The sequence below is a fragment of the Neolamprologus brichardi genome, chromosome 4 (genome assembly GCF_056152115.1).
Source record: "Neolamprologus brichardi isolate AB-2024 chromosome 4, ASM5615211v1, whole genome shotgun sequence".
In the NCBI taxonomy this organism is placed as follows: domain Eukaryota; kingdom Metazoa; phylum Chordata; class Actinopteri; order Cichliformes; family Cichlidae; genus Neolamprologus; species Neolamprologus brichardi.
Genome location: NC_142107.1, coordinates 14,304,939 through 14,323,514, shown reverse-complemented (window position 1 = coordinate 14,323,514; position 18,576 = coordinate 14,304,939). Strand labels below are relative to the sequence as shown.

The window sequence follows — 18,576 nt, the reverse complement described above, 5'->3', positions numbered from 1 at the left end:
TAAGAGGTTGGATGAAAGCCTCGTCTCTTTTTACATTCCAGTCTGCAAAAAAAGAAAGAGCTCGCCTTAAACAGGGTTTATAATGATCCAATGATGTTCAGTTTTGTAAAGTAGATATAGCAGACCGGGTATTGGTCTCAGGTTGTATCATCACTACAAAATCACACTTGAAAACAGCGCAATGTATGTAATGTATTGTGTATTTAATGGATTAGAACCAAAGCTGGATTGTTTTCATTGTTCTCAAATAGCTGTTTTAAACAGAAACTTTGAAGCGGGTTGTTCAGAATTGACAGATCTCACTTGTTGAAACTATATTTCTTTATTAGAGCTTTGCATGTTTAAAATATCTAGTAGTTGATTTCAAGAATTTATTGTGCTGAAGTGTCACATTTTTCAGCAGGAGATTGCTTTTAGATGTTTGCACAGATTATACTTTCCAATCTCTGATTCATTTCTTGTTTTGTTAACATTGTATGAATTCTGTATTTAAGTTTATTTATTTATTTCTCGCAACAAAAAACATGTGCAGCATATGATTTAGACACATAATGGATGTAACAAAAAACCCCATGGCAGGTCAGCTAATAATCTATGAACGTTTATTTTTCTCAGTGATAATGTTTCACAGGGTGTACCAGTCACAAACTGGTAGTGAGTCACTGGAATCTATGTAGAGAATTGACTTTGTTTGTTAAAAGAATGTAGTTCATATTTGGAAAGAACAAAGGTGTAGCTTTGATTTACTTGACCAATAACATACTTTAGTATTTCATTTCTTTAGTCTAAAGTTAAGTGTGAAATGACTTGATAAGCTCCAGACATCCTTGACTACATGTACTATACATTGTGACACGTGAAAACACAAGTCGCAGTGGTTGTTGCGGTAAGTTTCATGTGTTTGAGATTTGAAAGAAATACTGGGTTTTTTCACTTTTTGTAACTTTTTTGATGTTTTAGTGGAAGAGGAAGCTGCTTATGCATTTGAAAAGATTTCTGTGAGAACTGTTAAATGTGTGTGTTTAAATTTGACTTTAACCATTGTTATGAAAAAAATAAGAGAACGTCTTAGTTAAAAATGTTTACTGTCTTTATTGTATTTGATGTGACTGTAAAACAAAAACAAACTCAATATTAATCAAAGGACACGATGACAGTGAATAAGGGCTTTTGGGTTTGAGTCATTTATGAGACCCTAGATATGAAAGTGAGAGGTCATGAGTTAACATTGGATTACCACATAATCACTAATAGAAAGATACAGCGGGACCCTCCCTGTCTATATGCTGTCGAAGAATATGTCCTCTTGACTCTTGACAAAACAAACAGAAGAAATGCTTCTCATACAAAGCATTCAAAGTCACATCCAGTGACCTAAATCGCAGTGACAGAGATACAGTAAAGCAGCAAAAAAGGTCACTGGAACATTAGTCATCACAGTCAAGAGGCGCATTTTCCAGCTTTCATTTGAAAACTTTTGTTTTCCAAACCTCAGCCACAAACGAGTCCCATATCTCTCAGTGCTCTGTCAATTAGTTGTCGCTACCACAGCTTTCGATTGCAGCGAAGAGGTCCAGGATGTAAAAATTGATAGCAGACAAAGCAAACTACCACCCACTCTGTCTCTTTTATTAGAGGCCTTAGATGCGTTTGCATGGGTTGATTTTGGTTGCTCCCTTCCTACTGCTTTCCACTGCCCAATGTCAAGATAATAAATGGTGTATCCACACAGAGAAAGTGTATAACCTCTACACATCATTTTTGCCCAGACATCATGGAGAGAACTTTACAGCATGCACTTTTTGAATAACAATCTTCCAGTTTCTTCTTGTAACCCTTATCAATATGCCACCTCTTACAATAAAAGATTTGTCAGAATAGAAAATGTCTGAAATGAGTAAGCTTGTAAATCCAGTCACAGCATTTTTTTGTTTATCTTGAATCAAAATGATAGTGATGTCAAATCTTTAAAAGTTCAAATATTTCTCACCTCACATATTTTTCCTTCAGCCTGTAGTGTTAAATAGCCATGTAGAGTATTGTTTGTGGGTTACCCAGTTTTGGATATATACACTACTGTGCTATAAGAGTGCTATGCGCAGACACAAATTTCTGATATTTAGCAAAAGACTAAAACAATACAAGAATTTTTCTTGTCAAAATTCAAGTAAAGATCTCTCGGATGGTTACCGCCACACAACAGGCATTATTATTTAACAGCTAATCCAATTAAAATTCTACTAAAGACAACAATAGCACAAACACAGTGGAAAGGTCACGTTTAATAGCAGAGGTGAAGCCTAACCCACACACACAGGTCAGTTACAGCTGTCTGTGTCAAGTGGCTGCAAAGTTGGGTATTTTCATGTGGTAGCCACTGGAGGCTAAAGTCTCAGCACCACCTCCAATGTCTCAAGTGGCCACTAGAGGTATTGCAGTTAATGTCTCCCCTTTCCCCCTTTCATTAAAACCATAGACAGTATAAAAGATGGAGATGGATGTCACCCACTGATTTTGAACGCCACATCTTGAAGCAACATTAGGATTTTTGAGACTCCTTGTCCCAAACTGATATTTTTTACTTAACTTCCTCCAAACCATTAACATGTACCCCAATTCTACAAGACTGCTCAAAGAAGTCCTACTATTAATTAATGCTTCAGTCTTAAATATGATGAGTATATCTATTATTGGGTTACACAAAACATCATTTAACCCATTTGCTAATTATAGGCCAATCTTCGACCTTTCTTTTATTTCACAAATTCTTGAAAGAGTAGTTGTAAAACATTTAACTGATCATCTGCAGAGGAATGGTTTATTTAAAGAGTTTCGTGAGGTTTCAGAACTCATCATTGTACAGAAACAGCATAATTGAAGGTTATGAATGAATCATATCTATCTAATGGACTCCAATTTGTTTACGTAAAGAGAGAGTCCTCTTCACACACACTTCACACACTAAGGTTAATTATGGAGTTCCGCAGGGTTCCGTGCTAGGAACAATTCTGTTGACCTTATACACGCTTCCTTTAGCCACTATCATTAAAAAGCAAAGGGTACATTTTCACTGCTATCCAGATGACACCCAACTTTATCTGCCCGTGAGGCCAGATAACACTCACCAATTAGTTAATTGCAAGAAGACAAAAAGACCTGGATGACCTCTTATTTCCTGCTTCTAAATTACGGCAACTGGTGGTGTCTAACTGGATACTTAGAATGGCATTACCTTGGCCTCCAGTAAAACTGAAAGAAATTTTAGAGTCGTTTTACATCCTTCAGTGTGTGTATTGAGCTAATATGTAGGACTGTTTTCTTGCATTTGTGCAATATCTTTACAATTAGAAACATCTAATTTCAGAGTGATGTTAAAAAACTAGTTCATGCATTTATTACTTCTTGGCTGAACTACTGTAATTCGTTAGGACGGGGCTCTCCTAAAATCTCCCTGAAAAGCCTTCGGTTTCAGCTGCAGTAAAAGTACTGACAGGGACTAGAAAGAGAGAGCATGTTTCTCCATTATTGGCTTTTCTTCATTCATTCTCCTCCTATACCAGTTCTAGAATAATCAGGCCCTGTCTTACCTTAAAGACCTCATAGTACCATATCACCCCAATAGAGCACTTCAGTCTCAGACTTACTTGTGGTTGCTAGGATATTTAAAAGAAGAATGGGAGGAAGAGCTTACAACTTTCAGGCCTCTCTTCTGTGAAACCAGCTCCCACATTGAATTTGAAATTGAACATTTTAAGACTATTTTCAAGACTGAGGTTAAAACTTTCCTTTTTGATAAAACCTATAGTTAGGGCTGGATCAGGTGATCCTGGGTTCGTCCTCAATTATGTTGCAATAGGCCTAGGTTCCTGGGTCATTCTCATGATGCAGTGTTACTTCAGCTCTTTTGTCCTGTCTCCCTGCCCCAACCTCCGATCCCTGACCCTCCCTGAGCCTGGTTCTGCCAGAAGTTTTTTCCTGTTAAAAGGGAGTTTGTCATTCTCACTGTTGCCAGGTGCTCATAGCTGGTCCTTTGATTGTTGGTTTATTTGAAGAGTTTTAGTCAGGCTTCAGAACTATGTACAGACACAGCATTAGTGAAGGGTTGGTGTTTTCTGTGTTTTTGTAGGGTCTTTACCTCGTGATATAAAGCAAACCAAAGTGATTATGGTTATGATTTGATACTAAATAACAAAAATATAATTGTTTTGCTCACCTCTTTTTGAAGCCAGAAGGCACCTGATATAGATGAAGTACTAATTCTACAGCTAACTAGCGTTTATATTGGTTAATTAGTATTGCACTAATAAAATACTAGACTTTTACTCAAGTGTAGACTTGTGGGGTGGCCTGTATCTCACAGACAGCCACAATATTAATCAGATAATAGATTAAAAAAGCACCAAGGGCACAAAAACTGATCCCTAACTCCAGTGGATGAGTTACAGTTCACCCCACTCAAAGTTTTAGAGTTGTTCTGAAGAGGGGGGAAAGCCCCCACAGAAGCCCAAACTGTTATTTGCACCAACACAAGGGGACAGCATTTAGCTGCGGACTGTTTGCTGTGCTCCTCTTTCAGTTTTGCTTTGCATAAAAAAAATATACTCTCCAAAAATTATGTCGTGTGATTTTAGCCAAAAAAAGTTCAATTTAAGAGGCCATTTTTGCCTTATTTCAAAAGTTGATTGTAAAAATCAGCAGTGCTCAAGAGATCAATATTTCACACAGACCTGTTTTATAAATGGAAAATGTTGATTTCATATACAGAAGTGTAAAGATTTTGGTTCATGTCATAACCGGTGATAGAGTACTCTCAGCCCACACAAATTCTCTATACAAGTCATGCTTGGCCTCGAAACTACACAGCTGATACAGCTCGCGCTGCTGTGCTACTGTCGTCTCTCACACTTCACAGGTCAGCCAGCGCTGGAAGATCATGACTCACACATGTGTTCTTGAGAAAACATCATTCAGCTCATGGATAACTAAACTCTGGGCTGGAGTTACACTTTCAGCTCTCAAGTGTGTTTTCCCAATTTGAGTAATCCATACTTGGCTGAGGGAAAATTAATTAGAGAAATCACTCAGCCTACACACCCACCCATAGAAACACATACATGCACATACACATATTCATTCACACACACACACACATGTTGCTTCATTTTCACCAGCCATTTCTCTCTGGGTCTGGGGTTGGAAAGTGAGTCAGCCAAGCAATCTGCTGCTATCACCCCCCTCCCCCCGGCAGCCCCCACTACCACTTCCTTTTCAGTTTACAAATATACAACTCTGTGGGTGTCTTCTTCGAACACACATAGATGAAGGGAAAGTATAACAGTGACTGCATGGCACATACAAAAAAGGGGGGGAAAAAAAAGCTTCAAAGAGCTTCTCGTTCGCACAGACCTTGTCATGGTTGCACGTTGTGCTGAGATGTGACTTGAAAAGAAACTACGTAATCTACTGAATCAAAGTAGTAAATAGAAAAGTAAACCAACAATGAAGACGTTGACATTTTAAACCTTTAAACCTTAAATAATGTTGCTGCCAGTATACATTCAGGTGAGAAACAGCTGACATGATGACACTTTACTTTTTGGGCCATTGTGGTATTTAAAAAAAATAGGTTCCTCCAGTAACTGCTGTGTGGTTGGACTGAGTGGGGGACAACATTTTTAATACAGAGACCACTGAGCCTTTATCATGGTCTCAATTTTCACGGCAGGAAGTGAATACACTTCCCTTACTGTGCATGACTAACAAAAAAGACCAAACCAAACAGGCCTTTAAAATTATTATGTGTTTATTTCATTGCACTGTATGACTTGTATATAAATACAGAAAAATGAGCTTTTTTCTTTAATAATAAAAAAACAAATTCATAAATAGTGTGCAGTACGTGTTACAGCAAGTAGGAAAAAGAAAGGTTACAGCCTTATTTTAGATATTAGTATGAACACTCAGCAACAATCTGAAGTTCAATCTGTGAAATATGTATATATATATATATATATATATATATATATATATATATATATATACATACACATATATATATATATATATACATATATATATATATATATACATATATATATATATATACATACATATATACATATATATATATATATATATATATATATACACATATATATATATATATATATATTGTTGTTAGAAATCATATTTTAACAATCAAAGTTTTGTTTTAAAGCAAATACACAAGCATATAAGCATATCAAATTTCCCTGTTATCCGACTGTTCGTTACACTTATAAAACAAAATTGAGAGTTACATGTGCAGAAACAAAGCTGGCAGCACAGCCCTGCACTTTGCGACGTGCAAAGGCACAAAGAGGATTTGACACTTGCCTTCTTTGCGGTTACGGACCTGCTTTTTCATGTCAAAGAGAATCACAAACCCCTGAGAGGACTTATAGGTTTTAATTTACTCTCATTTAGAGCCTTTATGTGGCATCTATATCATATAGGCACCAAAGACATTCTCATAGGGTTTGTGGTGTACAATTTTTGCAGTGTCACTCACGTCCACAAAAATACCATCATCCTTATAAAGGTGAAACACTCCACCCAGGTAACTGTTGGATTGTGGTTTTTGAATGCCTTTTGAATGTGAAGAATATTTCCTGGACTGCAGGAGGGTGATATTCCCCGAATACCTGTCAGTATGCATGCTAATACGGTGCTGAAATCTGTCGCTGTCTGAGAAGAAAACCTTGGAATAGACATAGTAATAACCCTCTTTCTGAATTTTAAGCTCTTTGTCTTCGTAGGTCATTTCATAGAGGAGAGGGTCTGCCTTTATGCTCCATGCCATTATGTTTTTTCCATGAGCTAGTTCTTGTCCATCTGTAAAATAAAAGAACAAATGTAATCATTCTAATAAAATAGAGTGCAAACATCACAGTGTGAAGAGCAATATGTACTTAATTATGCATCTTGGTAATAACTGAAACATTATGTTTCTGGCAGATAGGGAAATGCTGTTTTTACCTGTCAGATGTGCAACCGGTTTGGAGGGAAGAATACCATAACTGGGTTGTTTAGTGGCAGTTGTAACTGTGAGAGGACGAAACATTATTTATCTACTGTGGAATAAATAAACGGAAGGTGCTCGTCATCTGTGTATAAAGTGCTGAGACTCACCTCCGATGAGCTTAGAGATCGATTCTGAGTCGGTCTGCAATGAAAACGAAAGAGGGTTAATGTATTTTTAATGTGCATTTGCATTTTTTGAGCGTGCACATGTAGATGCGTAGATGCAATCGGCTCTTGTGGATAACAAAGTTGTGAAAATAGAAGTTTAACAATATTAAAATGTAATTGTAACGGGCGTTGTTTTTCTGCAGAGCATGGTAGGACAGAAGAAAGTAGATTGCTATCATGATACCGGAAGTAGACCACTTCCTTTTTGCCATCATCCCTTGTTTGTACACTGTGCACACACTCAAAAACACCACTGCTGTTATTTTGTTCTATAATACGTGACAGCTACCCTAACACCGTGCACCAGTGCTGTACAGGAAACTGACTCTGTACATCCGCCACCTCAGAAAGTATGTCTGCCCCCTCCCCACATGCACGTCATTGAAGTTGTCCGTAAATGAGCTGGACTTTAGAGTACTTCTCCATGTGTGCTTGGCCCTCTTCCCCATAAATTCATGATCAGCAGTTTTTACTGAAAATAAATTCATCTCAGCAGAATTTCTATCACAAGAGCCCCTGTGTTTGCGTCACAAACCCTTCCAGATTCCCAGACATACATATTGCATAAAGAATCGCTGCAATAGGATCTTCTCTAGGTCAAACTGTTATTCTATTCTATTCTATTGTGGAAATTTACATTTTTAATACCTTTCTCACATACAGCTCAAAGGGATATACATTTTTATACCTATTTATGCATCTACATGTTTAATTATGACAATATCAATGATATAAAACAAAAACTCAGGTTTAAAGAAAATCAAGACCTATAGCAATCTGCTGTGACCTTTAACCAAACGCATTTCTGATTACCAATACTTCTGATTGAGTGAAAGTGTCATTAAAATGACTGACAGAAAATATGTAGGAGAATACTGTGAAAAAGTACGAAAAGAAAACTGGAAGTGAGAACACTGTGGTAAACAATGAATAAACTCTTACAATGAAAGCGAGATTCAGAGGCGTTGAAACAGATATTTAATGGAAAAAAAAGATCTACCGAGACAATGAGCTAATAATAAATCACAGGATGAAATTGCAAAAGGTACAGAAATGGTGATACTTACATGTTCAGCCTGGTAGAGTCCATAGATGAAGCATGCTTCTATGACCATGCCGCACAGCGCCACGCTCACCAGCATGAAGAGCAGGATCTGAGCCACCCCGGTCTTTTTTCGCACCTGGATCAGCCTGGGGGGCACTGGAGGCCTTGTGGCATGGGTGTCCACCACACACACAGAGGGATATTTAATCTTCTCCATACTTTCTGGGTTTTTTCTGTAAATGGAAAAGAATTCAGTGAGGCGCTCTCACTGAAGGAGCTGCTGCTACTTCAAAAGGACAGTAAAGACAGAGAGACCTGAGAGACAGGCAAGTGTGAAGACGTTTCAGAATGGGTGGGCTTACTTCTGGTTGGTTCAAGTGGAGCAAACTTACCAGCAATCAGAGACAGAAGTCTTGAGATGTATCACCAAAGCACCTTTGAGAGCTTCCAACGTGCACTTGAACTGCACGTACCCAAAGGATACTCCGAGGTTATGTCACTCTTTCCAGTGTAGTCAATAAATCGTTTTTGAAGTGTCACAGTTGAAGGTGACATTCAGTGAGTGGAAGACCCACTGCAATGCATTCTGACCTCCCCATTTACACCCTCCCACTTCAGTGCAGCAGCAGTGCAGCAATGTCTCCAGTCCCACTTCCTCCCTCGTTAACACTCTCTCTTTGGTCTGACAGTTACAATAACAGACCAAAGTTGTACACACATGTCCTTTGTCACTTTAAGCACATTTGTGAAAGACCCTAAAAGGTCACAAGCCACCTTAAGTAATGGGTTTAAACTGTATATATTTTCTCCCACGGCTTGGTTATTTTACGAAAGAAAGTATTTTGAGGTTTAAACAGTATGCATATTCCATCCAGTCAGTGCTGGTAATACGTAGCACTGGTTAATATAATTTTTCATTATCTTCACTAGCATCTAATTAGTAAACAGTTAGCATCCCATTGGTTAGCAGGAAAAAGTCGTTTAGCTTCTACATGAGGGTGATAACAGTCATGGGGAAAAATATGTACACCCAATGCAATTTGTTGGATGCTTTCCCTACAGATAAACATTTTATACTTGAACACAGAGGAAATTAGCTTCTTCAAATCAATGTGTTAATTTAAAAAATGTATAGGTGTAATTTTCCACCAATCTGTGACATAGTCTTAGCGTAAAATGCAAGAACATGTCATTTCAATCTTGCCTTTAACTTAACTTTCCACTTCCCTTCTTCTTTTTGAGTGATTCCTTCTTAAGTCGTTCCTTGGTGTAAAGGGCCATCGCTGTCTTAAAAGTTCACTCGGCTTTGGCACAGATGGCCTCGTGTTAAGCAGAATTCAGAATGAATTCAAAGCTGAATGGCAATGGCAGAGAGCCGTTTATCCCCCAGGAAACAAACAACCACAACACAATAAAGTTTCCATCAGTATGTGGCAAAGCTGTCCTTGGTTGGTCTGCTGTTAGTGCTGCTGAACAACTCTAACTTTGATTTGTGTCTCCAGAGCACAAACGACCTGTAAGGTCATTGCAAACTGCTGTTTTGCTCTAAACATCTGCAACGGTTTTGCAATGTAGGTCAAATGTGCAATTTCTGGTTGATTCGAGATGCATGCACTCTAACCCTCACACCTGACCTACAGTTCCTGTAATTGCACTTTAGGGTTCTTGCATCAAACAGTTTGTTCTTGGGATAATGTGGTGGACTAGTTTTTGAAAAATTGGCATCACTTTTTAAAGACTATACTTATTTTACCTAAAATAATTTAGGGATTCCTTTAAATTCTTGCCAGTCTCATAGGTACAAAAAATATTTTTTCTGAAGGCCACACAAAGCTTTTTTTTTTTTTTTAAGATATGGATTTAATAGTGGAATTTCTTTCAGTTATTTACCTACTTCAATTTTTGTTAAATGTCATTAGAAGCACCCACTCCACCTTCCCACTCCACCACCCACCCTTAGGGGATGGAGTGGGTGTAGACGAGTGTCAGGGATGATTCTTGACAGAAGGATAGCGGCAACAATGGAAGGGAAGGTTTACAAGATGACAGTGAGACCTGCTATGACAGAGTTAGAGAGGCAGGGCTGAGATGGTTTGGACATGTCCGGAGAGAAGCTTAATGGATGGAATGAACTGAGTACATTAAATGTATCAATATTCACCATTTAGAAGATCCAAGAAGGTTAAAACTCAGTTTTAATGAGATGTACTTTGTCACTGAGACTTCAGTAGGTGAGGGGCTGTGATGGACATACGGGGAAAGACATTTTACCAGCTGAGTGCTGAAAAGGATTCCCGACCTTTGACCTTGTAGTGGACTATACACGTAAATATAACAAAGTACAAGATTACTATTAAATACTGTCACTAATACAGTTCCAGCATGTCCTACAACCCAACAAATACCATCACCATCATAAAATACATCCTCAATTAGATTTGACAACATTTCTTGTAAGAAAATGGCAGATGGAATAAGCACAGAGCCGAGGCTACTGTTTGGAGAAGCCCTCAGAGAGGACTGATGGAGGCTCCCTGACGAGGCAGGCAAACTAATGAGAAGCCTGAGAAATGAGAAATGAGAAAGGGGAAGGAAGCGTGGGGGTACATCCTTTCAATAAAACGTCTGTTTAAGCATGTTCCAGTGATCTACCAGCTGCTTGGATTGTATTAGCATATTAGTGTATGAGCTTACCATATCATCCTTTTAAAGTAATGTATGTGAAGTGGTTCTGAAATATGCCAATAATGGACAATATGATGAAGTGGTTTCCATTTGATCTTTCTAAACACCTTCTTAGGAATACATGATTAATGATGATTTAATGTGTACATGATGCAATGAAAGTGAGAGAGCAACTATGCAAGGTGAGTCATAGGATGAAAATATATATATGATGACAAAAGTAAGACAAAAGGAAACAAAATAGGACACAGAGCACTATAGAGGAAGTGAACATTAATTTGAACTTCCTTTAATGCTGTTTGTCTGCTGACCCAAGGGGACCTAAGACAGTTTGATTAATTCCTAATAGCAGTGGTAAATGTCTTTTATTTGTCATATCATTTTCACATCTTCACTTTGAGTGTTTCTTGGGAGAGACTGGCGGGGGGAACAAGCACAGATCTAGGCCTGAGACTGTGGTTTGGGGAAGGCCTCGGTGAGGACTGGTGGCAGATCTCCATCTACTAATGAGAGGCGTGAGAACTGGGAAAGGAGAGTGAAGGTTGGGCAAGAAAATGAGAAAATGAGCCCGTAGCACGAGAAGCATGTATAGCCATCGAACCAGGAGGGATATCTGTGTGATGTGGTCCCTTTTCTGAAATTCAGATAAACAATTTCTAATTAATTAGCTCAAAGTATCAACAGGTAGTGATGGCTTATAGGCGAGACCAAGTCGGAAAATAATGAGCTTTTCATACTAAGATTTCATTACTCACTCTGAAAAGAGAGAAGTCACATTTAGTCACATTCAGTACAGTATTACATAATGTTCCTTTCTTTATCTCTTTATTAAATTAAGAAAAGTGTTTGTTCTGTCTGTCGCCCTCCAGTGATTTGTAAATTGGCACTTGCTCTGTGGTTTTGGGTTTCGTTGATTTGTTTTGGGGTTTTCTTCTTCTATATATCAAGAATAAAATAATAAAGTGACAGAGAAATCACATCACATAGTCTCTAGGCTGTAAATAAATGATCTTCCATTGAAAGACCGTTCAATGGAAATCACTCAGCAACATTTTCTGTGAACACTGAGCTCAGTCTCCACAAACTCAAAGCTTTATGATACAACGTATATTTATTTATTCATGAAGTCATCATAAATCATGTTTGTGCCTCTTTTTTTAATATCAGGCCTGCTTTCTATTCTTTTTTTTTTTTTTTTATCTTATCAACAGCTCCACCTAAAGGAAAATGTCAGGTACAACGTTAGTGATCTTACGCGTGTACAAACCAGAAAATTAAGAGAAAGGGGAAATGAAATGTGCAAAACATAGCACTTTTGTCTTCGAAGAAATTTTTGTAGAATTTTTTTAAAAAAAACAAAAAAACGAACCAATTACTTTATGTCAGCTTTGTCAGCTCTGCTGTTCAGACCGCAAAGCGCTATTGGTCGCAACGGTGGCTCCACTCATTGAGCTTTTAAGGGAAGCGGTGCTATCTATTGGCTATTCTCCAACTGTCAGAGTGCGAGTAAGCAATTAGAGATATGCAGAAAACTGTGTAGCAAATGTGTAACAAGTGGCTCATAGTTGGTGAAAGTAGAATAAATGGACTATGCACTGCCACCAAAGCATGATGACTGCGTCTGCACAGCTCTGTTTGCTGGCATATTTAACTCTGACTTTGGGGTTGACTTTGGGTTTGGGCCCAAACAAAAACATGGGGTTTACGTTCCTCTTACCAGCTGGAAGCACAGAGTGTTTTTACCAAAGGACGGCGATGAACGACAGCATGGAAGTTGAATATCAGGTGAGTGGAAACTTCTCTCTTTGCTGTTTGTCTGTACACGGACAGAGTTTATTCTGATGTTTGCTTTAGCCGGAAAAAGTTTGTGTATAATATGTAACTCAAAAACAAGAGAACGTGTTGGACTTTGGCACTGCATAGAGAGAGATAACAAAACCACCGGTGCTGCAGAAGCCATAACACAGAGGGGGAGCAAAATAACCCACAAAATGATTAATCTACCTCTATGCATTATCTCCCCACCACACACACACACACACACACACACACACACACACACACACACCAATGCATAAATCCAAAGAAACTGTCATTTCAAAAATTCAGCATAACCTTTGGTTAACTTCCTATAATCAGACCACAGTTAGTATCGCGGTCACTCTGTTATGGCAGTCTCTTTGCAGCTGTGGGGCTGTGGTGGTGTGCTGGTTCTGAGTCATGACTGTCTCCGTGTAGCATTAATGCATTCATTTGGAAACCTAAGTCACAATCATTAAACAACATAACTACACCTTCAGTATCCTTAAGTTCCAGTCCTGCTTCAGAAGTAAACATCTTTTTTTTTCAGTCAGTCACTGATAAAATTCATCAATTTCCTACCTTGGGTGTTAAAGTTGTCTGACCCTGTGCTTTTCATCAACTAGTGGGTTATTTAGGTGCTGAAATAAACACTTTTAACTGCTGAGAACTGTGTGGCTAGAACTCAGACAGTGGGATAACACGTGAGGTAGGTTGTCGCTCAGGCTACTATCAGGGTTCTAATTTGAATTTCAGGCAGCTGCTGCAAATGAACCTGTAAAGTAGTAGAGAAGCTTCACATGTAAGCTGCATGTCTGGGATGAAAAGAAATGAGCCGTGTTAGTGAATTCTGTGTGATTGTGACTTCAAACCTTTGCAAATACTGACTTCAATCCCTGTTTTTGTTACAGGTGATAGCAGGGTCAGGTCTGGATGTTGGGTTTATCCTCCTCTCACCCACCGGACATCGGCTAGTCTCTGACTTCAGGAGGTCTGATGGTATCCACATGTGCGTATCTGTTCAGTCTGACATGAGCAGTCTCTCTTGCTCTTTAGTATTTGCATTAAAAAAGTAGTTAAACAAATGTACATAAAGAATGACTCACCAGCTACTTCATTAGATACACCTGTTCAAGTTCTTTTTAATGCAAATATTTAATCAGCTAATCACAGGGCAGTAAATGAATGTGTTTAGGCATGTAGGTATGCTCAGGATGACCTGCTGAAGTTCAAAGTAAGCATCATATTGGGGAAGAAACGTTATTTAGGTGACTTTGAATGCAACACTGTTGTTGTTCCCAGATGGGCTGGTCATAGTATTTCAAAAACAGCTGATCTGCTCGGATTTTTGCTTCATTTCAATTCAGTTCTGTTTATATAGCCCCTTCACAACCACTGTCATCTCAAGGTGCTTTATATTGTAGGCTACAAACCCTAAAATAATTTAAAAAAATTAAAAAGCAAGAAAAAAACCTTCACAAACATAAAACCATCTTTAGGGTTTACAGAACATAATGTGTCCATCTTCCGATGGCTGCTTCTAGCAGGATAATATGCCATGATGTCACAAAGCTGTCGAACTGGTTTCTTGAATATGAAAATCAGATCACGGTTCTCAAATGTCCTCCACAGTCACCAGATCTTAATCTAATAGAGTTCCTTTGGGATGTGGTGAAAGGCGAGACTCACATCATGAATGTGTGGCTGACAAATCTGCTGCAATTGTGTGATGCCATCATTTTAATATGAACCAAAATCTCAGAGGATTGTTTACAGCGCCTTGTGGAATCTGTGCCTTGAATTAAGGCACTTCTGGAGGTCAGAAGAAATCATTCTGAAGGCGCCTGTTGTGATTTTTGCTATATAAATCTGAACTGAATTAAAGGGAAGAAGGGCTTATAAAGTCTACCTAATAATGTACATTTTAGCGGACGTTGCGTTTTCAGTAGAAGAAATGTTTCATCACAGTTTTTCGCAGTTGTCCAGATAAACTCTTTTTTGCCCTGATGATTGAACGTGTATCAAGACATATACAATGTGGGAGATTCATATCGATCGGCCACCTGTCTTCAAAATGTTCTTTTTCCTGTAGGGTGGATCCCACAGTTGATGGAGACTACCGGTTATGTTTTGACAACAGCTTCAGTAAAATGTCAGAGAAGATGGTGTTTTTTGAGGTGGTCATTAATAATCAGAACAGCAAAAACGGAGGCCATGATGATTGGTTAGACACTGTAACTTCAGACAGCATGGTGGACTACAAAATGGAAGACATCAGGGTGAGAGCAGAAAATAAAATTATGCATGTCCTGGATCTAAATTTACTCTACAACTGGTTATCATATCAGCGCCATTCTTTTAAATCCACTTAATGTCTTTTTTGTCCCCCTCCAGGCGAGAATGGACTCTGTGCACCGGCACCTGGAGAAAAGCCATCAGGTCCAGGCAATGCTGAGGGCATTTGAGGCGAGAGACCGCTACCTTCTGGAGGACAACTTGTGGCGAGTGTCCTTTTGGTCCTGCGTAAACCTGTCGGTCATGCTCACTGTTGCTGTTGTTCAAATTTACACCCTCCGACGCCTCTTTGTCAACACCAAGCAGGTCCGCACATAACAAAACCATCCTTACCTCCATCGACGAAAGACTAGCAGAAAACACTCAACTGACATGGGAGCTGAATTTAAAGGAATGGTTTACATCATTTTAAAAAGCTGGTTTTTGCACCTGATTTTTTTTTTATTTGTCAAAAACTGTTCCCTTTGATGCATTGTGGAAACCACTTTCTGCTTTTGTGTCATTCCTGAAATCACATTTATAGCACAGTAGTGGATGCCTGTAGCACCGGTATTTGTCAAGTTTCATTAGGGAAGCTAGAAAGTCAGCTGTTCTCTCTTGAAAGTTTATTGAATTACAAACACTACATTTGGCACATTTAAAAACTAAGATTATCAAAACACCAAAAAACTAATTATCAGATACCTCACCTCATGAAAGCGCGTGATGAAGCTTTGTAAAAGCTTTAAAAACAAAACAACAACAAAATGATGCAAAATAGTAACTGTAATAAAATAAATATTTACAATCATAAAAAGAAAAGTCCCTGATTAGATTTACTATATGACAGTTAAATATTACACAAAACAATACCAGTCAGGTGGCTGGGGAAAAAAGGCATCAGAGTCACTTGTTTCATGCAATTGCACTTTGTGGTACTAAGGTAGAGAAGTCAGTAAAACCAGGTGTCTATTTCTATAACTGTGAGCAGTTACAGACTCTGCCATGAATCATTTTATTGTGGTAATGCTCCACCACTTGAAAGGCATTCTCTCTTTTGCATCACTGAGCAGATACATGAAAAATTATAATACAATTTTCTTGCTGCACTTTGTGAGTTGGCACCATGTCTGGTAATTTAACCCTACTGAAATGATACAAAACAAATGCTCTAAGGTCTTCTGGGGGATTGGGAACAGAGAACTGAAAGTACACCATGAGATTTCAAACCATTTCAGCTTTTTGTGCCTACATTCATTAGTGTAATTTATCCCAAAGAAAGAAAGAAAGAAAGAAAACCCTGAACCATGCCACTCAGTTTGAATTCTTCAGTTAAGCTGCAGGACTGTAACAGTGTTATTGGGAGTGCCTCTTTGTTTTGATGAAGTGAAATTAAAACGTGCTCTTCTGTTCCCGTTGTTGTCATTGATTGGAGTCATTTCACATTCACTGCAGAGCGGTCAAGGTCACTGCTGGTTTCGACGAGGGCCCAGGCGCCTGTTCAGGAACAACTGACATTAATCTCTTGGTGACACACAGTAAAGAATTGCCGTTGACATGTTAACCCTTCAGGATCCAGTTATCAAAACAGCATGGACACTTGTACTGTGGCAGGCGCCGGCTGAGGGAAAGATGGACCTTTTGTTTAAGCAAAGGGAAATACTAGGGAAGTGCATTTCACATTTGAATTTTAAATACTGCCTGGAAAAATCTAAATACTAAAACAACCTTTTATCTTTCATCAGTGTGAAAAATGTATGATTATATCTCAATTTAGTGTTGCAAGAGAAAATCTGAGAAGCTGTTATTGGAAGATGATTTGGCCCACAGAGAAACAATGATTAAAAGTTAATGTTGCAACAATGTAGTGTGTTCTTGCTCATCACCACAGGATTTGTAAAGATGCATTTCTGCAGGCTGCTAAGTAGAATGTTGCCATAGGAATATGGGCTTGTTTTAGCCCGAGAGAGGGAGAGCAAAAGCAAAGAGAAAGGAGAGGACCACCAGGAAATGCTCTATACATTATCTGAGAGAAAGAGAGAAGACCACACAAGACACAAACAGACACCAACCACCAGAGCCAGTCCCTTTATTGTACACAACACCTCTTTATTTACTCGCCTTTCTAAATCCGTTCATGTTGTTTATTCAAATCAATTAATTGCTACAGAGGCACTTGACAAGGTTTGAAGAAAAAAAAAAAGTTTGGAGGTTGTTTTCCAATCCCTGTCTTCCAGATCCGAGAGGAGTTGGGTTCGAAGAAAGATGGGTACGTCCATTAGGGAGAAAGGCAGTTTGCTCACAGCCTACTATATGACAAGCCATTTACAGGTTAGCCTTCCCAAGGCCAGGTCTAAGTGACAAGTACAGAGATTTAAACTCTAGACCAATGAATATCTGTTTTAGTTTGTTTAAAATTTGTGTACCATGGGGAGTGTGGAAGATCCATTATTAAAGATCTTCAGTATAAAGACCGGATAGGAATATTTTATTCTTCCTGGTGCTGTCACTGAAAGCCAGACCTTGAGAAAGGAAGAAAAGGCACATTTTGTCTCAAGAAGCAGTGGTTTGGGATCTTGCTGCATTTTTTTTTTTAAACAGCTTGTTTGATTTGTCAGTCTGGCTAATTAATCATCTTTCCTTGATGCAGACTACCATCTTAGGGAGCTTCTCTTGACAGGATGTGCCTTTGTAAACCACAAATCCCAGCACCTGATCACCACTACTGATCAAACCAAAAAACAGAAAACAAGTGCCCAATGTAACTCCCAATTTCCCCTTAAAGACTTAAAAATATATATATATATTTTTTTATTATGGTCAAATACGTTCAAAGAGCAATCAAAAGATCATCATCAAATAATCACAGCTGAACCAAGTGCACGTCCAAGTTTAGACAGATAATCCCTGTAGCAAAACCCCAAATAACAGTCCAGGCGAAGCTGGGGGGCTGAGTTGAACATACCTGTACAGAGATGATACAATTGCTACCAAAGCATCAAAAGAAATGGGGAAAAAAAAAATGCCCAGTTTTTAAATAAAGCACAATGAAATAATCTCTTTTCCCGCCTTTATTGAAGTCTAATCTATGAAATGAGCGTTAGTGCTTTCTTTAATTTGATGACTACCGTTGTATTTTGACATTTTGGGCTTGGATTATGATCGATAGCATGCTTTGTCATGTACCCTATAATAAAATGAGAGATAAGCTAACTCCCCAGAATAGGCCAGCTATATACAAGATCATTTTATGCATGGAAGCATAAGTGAGAAAATTTCCTTGAAAATTAAGCCCAGACAGAGACATAACATCTGATCTATGCTTAATACCACCTTACGCTCTGAATCACTGATCTGTCCACACACCCCTCAGCTTCATCAAGTTTGATCCTCTCCGAGAGAAAACTGTACCGTGTGCGCCGTTCTATTTAAATCCGCTAATCCAGGAATTAACTCTCCTCCAAGGCTGTAGGCCTCACTGAGGTATGACTGAGACTAGAAGGATTAAAATTCAAGACGTGATCATCTCCAAATTAGTGGAG

The 18,576-nt window shown here is 38.6% G+C and overlaps 3 protein-coding genes across 3 annotated transcripts in view; 1 reads left to right on the top strand and 2 right to left on the bottom strand.

The window, feature by feature from the left end:
• Positions 1 to 6,084: 6,084 nt before the first annotated feature.
• tnfsf14a (TNF superfamily member 14a) lies at positions 6,085 to 8,840 on the bottom strand. Its single transcript, XM_006791315.2, has 5 exons — positions 8,668 to 8,840; positions 8,298 to 8,508; positions 7,171 to 7,204; positions 7,018 to 7,083; positions 6,085 to 6,873 (listed from the first exon to the last, which is right to left on the bottom strand). The coding sequence occupies exons 2-5, from the start codon at positions 8,490 to 8,492 to the stop codon at positions 6,482 to 6,484; spliced, it is 687 nt and encodes a 228-aa protein (XP_006791378.1). The 5' UTR covers positions 8,493 to 8,508; positions 8,668 to 8,840; the 3' UTR covers positions 6,085 to 6,481.
• A 3,544-nt stretch (positions 8,841 to 12,384) lies between these two features.
• On the top strand, positions 12,385 to 17,090 carry LOC102781559 (transmembrane emp24 domain-containing protein 1-like). The gene is made up of 4 exons (XM_087839861.1): positions 12,385 to 12,745; positions 13,672 to 13,769; positions 14,853 to 15,039; positions 15,155 to 17,090. Exons 1-4 carry the CDS (start codon positions 12,551 to 12,553, stop codon positions 15,371 to 15,373), a joined length of 699 nt encoding a protein of 232 aa, XP_087695987.1. The 5' UTR covers positions 12,385 to 12,550; the 3' UTR covers positions 15,374 to 17,090.
• dnm2a (dynamin 2a) overlaps positions 15,701 to 18,576 on the bottom strand; it is a 31,951-nt gene continuing 29,075 nt past the window's right edge. Inside the window, exon 20 of the mRNA XM_087839858.1 lies at positions 15,701 to 16,531. Within this exon, the coding sequence (XP_087695984.1) occupies positions 16,501 to 16,531 (31 nt within the window). The 3' untranslated portion in view covers positions 15,701 to 16,500. The remainder of the gene's footprint in view (positions 16,532 to 18,576) is intronic.